This window comes from Salvelinus sp. IW2-2015, unplaced genomic scaffold (assembly GCF_002910315.2).
Source record: "Salvelinus sp. IW2-2015 unplaced genomic scaffold, ASM291031v2 Un_scaffold3427, whole genome shotgun sequence".
Classification (NCBI taxonomy): domain Eukaryota; kingdom Metazoa; phylum Chordata; class Actinopteri; order Salmoniformes; family Salmonidae; genus Salvelinus; species Salvelinus sp. IW2-2015.
This window is the reverse complement of record NW_019944707.1, coordinates 76,694-80,210: the sequence shown is the minus strand read 5'-3', so window position 1 is coordinate 80,210 and position 3,517 is coordinate 76,694. Positions and strand designations below refer to the sequence as shown.

The window sequence follows — 3,517 nt, the reverse complement described above, 5'->3', positions numbered from 1 at the left end:
GGTCGTTAAGACACTTCAGCTTACAGACGGTAGGCAATTAAGGTCACAGTTATGAAACTTAGACACTAAAGAGGCCTTTCTACTGACTCTGAAAACACCAAAAGAAATATGCCAGGGTCCCTGCTCATCTGCGTGAACGTGCCTTATGCATGCTGCAAGGAGGCATAAGGACTGCAGATGTGACAAGGGCAATAAATTGCAATGTCCGTACTGTGAGACGCCTAAGACAGCACTACAGGGAGACAGGACAGACAGCTAATCATCTCTCAGTGGCAGACCACGTGTAAACACTGCACGGGATCGGTACTCCGAACATCACAGCTGCGGGACAGGTACAGGATGGCAACAACAACTGCCGAGTTACACCAGGAACGCACAATCCTCCGTCAGTGCTCAGACTGTCCGCAAAAGGCTGAGAAAGGTTGGACTGAGGGCTTGTAGGCCTGTTGTAAGGCAGGTCCTCACCAGACATCACCGGCAACAACGTCGCCTATGGGCACAAACCCACCGTCGCTGGACCAGACAGGACTGGCAAAAAGTGCTCTTCACTGACGAGTCGCGGTTTTGTCTCACCAGGGGTGATGGTCAGTTTTGCGTTTATCATCGAAGGAATGAGCTTTACACCGAGGCCTGTACTCTGGAGCAGGATCGATTTGGAGGTGGAGGGTCCGTCATGGTCTGGGGGGTGTGTCACAGCATCATTGAACTGAGCTTGTTGTCATTGCAGGCAATCTCAACGCTGTGTGTTACAGGGAAGACATCCTCCTCCCTCATGTGGTAAACTTCCTGCAGGCTCATCCTGACATGACCCTCCAGCATGACAAAGGGCCATTCCCCCCAGAAATGTCCGGGAACTTGCAGGTGCCTTGTTGGAAGAGTGGGGTAACATCTCGAGAACTGGCAAATCTGGTGCAGTCCACGAGGAGGAGATGCACTGCAGTACTTATCAGCTGGTGGCCACACCAGATACTGACTGTTACTTTTGATTTTGATGCCCACCTTTGTTCAGGGACACATTATTCAATTTCTGTTAGTCACATGTCTGTGGAACTTGTTCAGTTTATGTCTCAGTTGTTGAATCTTGTTATGTTCATAAAAATATTTACACATGCTAAGTTTACTGAAAATAAACGCGGTTGACAGAGAGGACGGTTCTTTTTAGGCTGAGTTTATCTGTCTGTCTGTCTGTCTGTCTGTCTGTCTGTCTGTCTGTCTGTCTGTCTGTCTGTCTGTCTGTCTGTCTGTCTGTCTGTCTATCTATCTGTCTATCTCTGTCTGTCTATCTGTCTGTCCCAGGTGTACAGTATATCTATCTATCTGACCCAGGTGTACAGTATGTATATCTATCTGACCCAGGTGTACAGTATGTATATCTATCTGACCCAGGTGTCTTCTTCTCTCTACCAGGTATCTGTTTTCTCTCCAGATAAAGCAGGACCTCTCTACAGGCAGTCTAACCTGTAATGACAACAGCGCCGCCCTGCTGGTCTCCCATATACTGCAGTGTGAGTCGAGCCCAATCCGATTAACACCTGGGTTCTATTCACGGGAAAGGAAACAGAAGCCAATGGGGCGGAGACAGGCAGGGAACTTGTCCAATAAGAAATCGTTTTTTTTTCTGTTGTAAAATATATATATTTTTTAACGTTTTGCTATTGTCAACACTAATACATATGACCCTGCCATTTACTTTCTAGATTGCATGTATTCCTATCATTTACATTTACATTTAAGTCATTTAGCAGACGCTCTTATCCAGAGCGACTTACAAATTGGTGCATTCACCTTATGACATCCAATCCTTGGATGTCAATCCTTATGACATCCTATCCTTGGATAATATCCGTAACTCACTCGTCGAAGTTAACCTACCTGAAATGACTTACTTACTTGCTGTGTGTGTGTGTGTGTGTGTGTGTTTGTTTTTGTACATTCGCGGTTTACCTTTGTGTGTGTGTGTGTATGTGCACGTGTTCGTCCATGCTTGAGGCATATACGTGTGCTTCCATTCGTGCACGTGTGCTTCCGTTCGTGCACGTGTGCTTCCGTTCGTGCACGTGTGCGTAATGTACAGCAGAACTGGGAGACTACAAGGAAGAGTTGGACATCCACCATCTAGAGATGAGGAGATACGTCCCTAACCAGGAATACCTGGACCACAAGATTATGAAGTTCCACAGGAAACACAGGTTAGCACTTTAGCATTAGCATCTACTGTCACTGTCATAGAGATCCTATGGTCCATGTGGGAAGCACTTCCCTAGCATTAGCATCTACTGTCACTGTCATAGAGATCATATGATCCATGTGGGAAGCACTTCCCTAGCATTAGCATCTACTGTGACTGTCATAGAGATCCTGTGGTCCCTGTGGAGGCACTTCCTTAGCATCAGAATATACAGTAAGGTCACCATTAGAACTGAAACAGTATGTTTCACACACACACACACTGATTGATTATCTGATTGTTCCAGGGGTCACTCTCCTGCGGACTCAGACATCCATCTGTTGGAGGTTGCTAGGAAACTAGACATGTACGGGATCCGCCCCCACCCTGCCCACGATGGCGAGGGCATGAGACTCAACCTGGCCGTCACACACTCTGGGGTACTGGGCTAGGTAAGTAGATAGATTTTTCTCCCTGTGGTTGCTAGGTAGAGTAGAGTAGAATTTTTTCTCCTTCTGTGTTGCTAGGTAGAGTAGATAGATTTTTCTCCCTGTGGTTGCTAGGTAGAGTAGATTTTTCTCCCTGTGGTCGTTAGTAGAGTAGATTTTTCTCCCTGTGGTCGCTAGGTAGAGTAGATAGATTTTTCTCCCTGTGGTTGCTAGGTAGAGTAGAGTAGATTTTTCTCCTGTGGTCACTAGGTAGAGTAGATAGATTTTTCTCCCTGTGGTTGCTAGGTAGAGTAGATTTTTTCTCCCTGTGGTCGCTAGGTAGAGTAGATTTTTCTCCTGTGGTCGCTAGGTAGAGTAGATTGATAGTTTACCTGTTTAGAGACGTCTGTGAGGAGGTCAGGAGAGGATCTACACTGTCTGGACTCTGACTTACAGTAGGACCTAATGGAGAAAGAGACAGGGTTTAACACCCACACACACACACACACACACTGTCTGGATCTGACTTACAGTAGGACCTAACGGAGAAAGAGACAGGGTTTAACACCCTCAACACACCCACACACACACTGTCTGGACTCTGACTTACAGTAGGACCTAACGGAGAAAGAGACAGGGTTTAACACACACACACACACACACACACACACACACACACACACACACACCACACACACACACACACACCACACACACACACACACAGACACAACACACCCACACACTGTCTTCCCACTCGTTCGAAAGGCCTGTGTCTCTTCTCTCCTGTCGGCATATACTCCATCAGCTGTTTCTGGGTCCTGCCACTGAAACAGAACACATTCGTTTCAATCACCTGAACACACAGTGTGTGGCTTTCATGTATGTGTGTCTGTACCCGGTGTGTCTGTACCTCGATGTG

The 3,517-nt window shown here is 46.8% G+C and overlaps 1 protein-coding gene across 1 annotated transcript in view; it reads left to right on the top strand.

Annotated features, from left to right (window-relative positions):
- Nucleotides 1–3,517, top strand: part of LOC139025857 (FERM domain-containing protein 7-like) — a 20,080-nt gene that overhangs the window by 6,202 nt on the left and 10,361 nt on the right. The window contains exons 4-6 of the mRNA XM_070441091.1: nucleotides 1,408–1,505; nucleotides 2,075–2,189; nucleotides 2,475–2,607. Of these exons, the coding sequence (XP_070297192.1) occupies nucleotides 1,408–1,505; nucleotides 2,075–2,189; nucleotides 2,475–2,607 (346 nt within the window). The remainder of the gene's footprint in view (nucleotides 1–1,407; nucleotides 1,506–2,074; nucleotides 2,190–2,474; nucleotides 2,608–3,517) is intronic.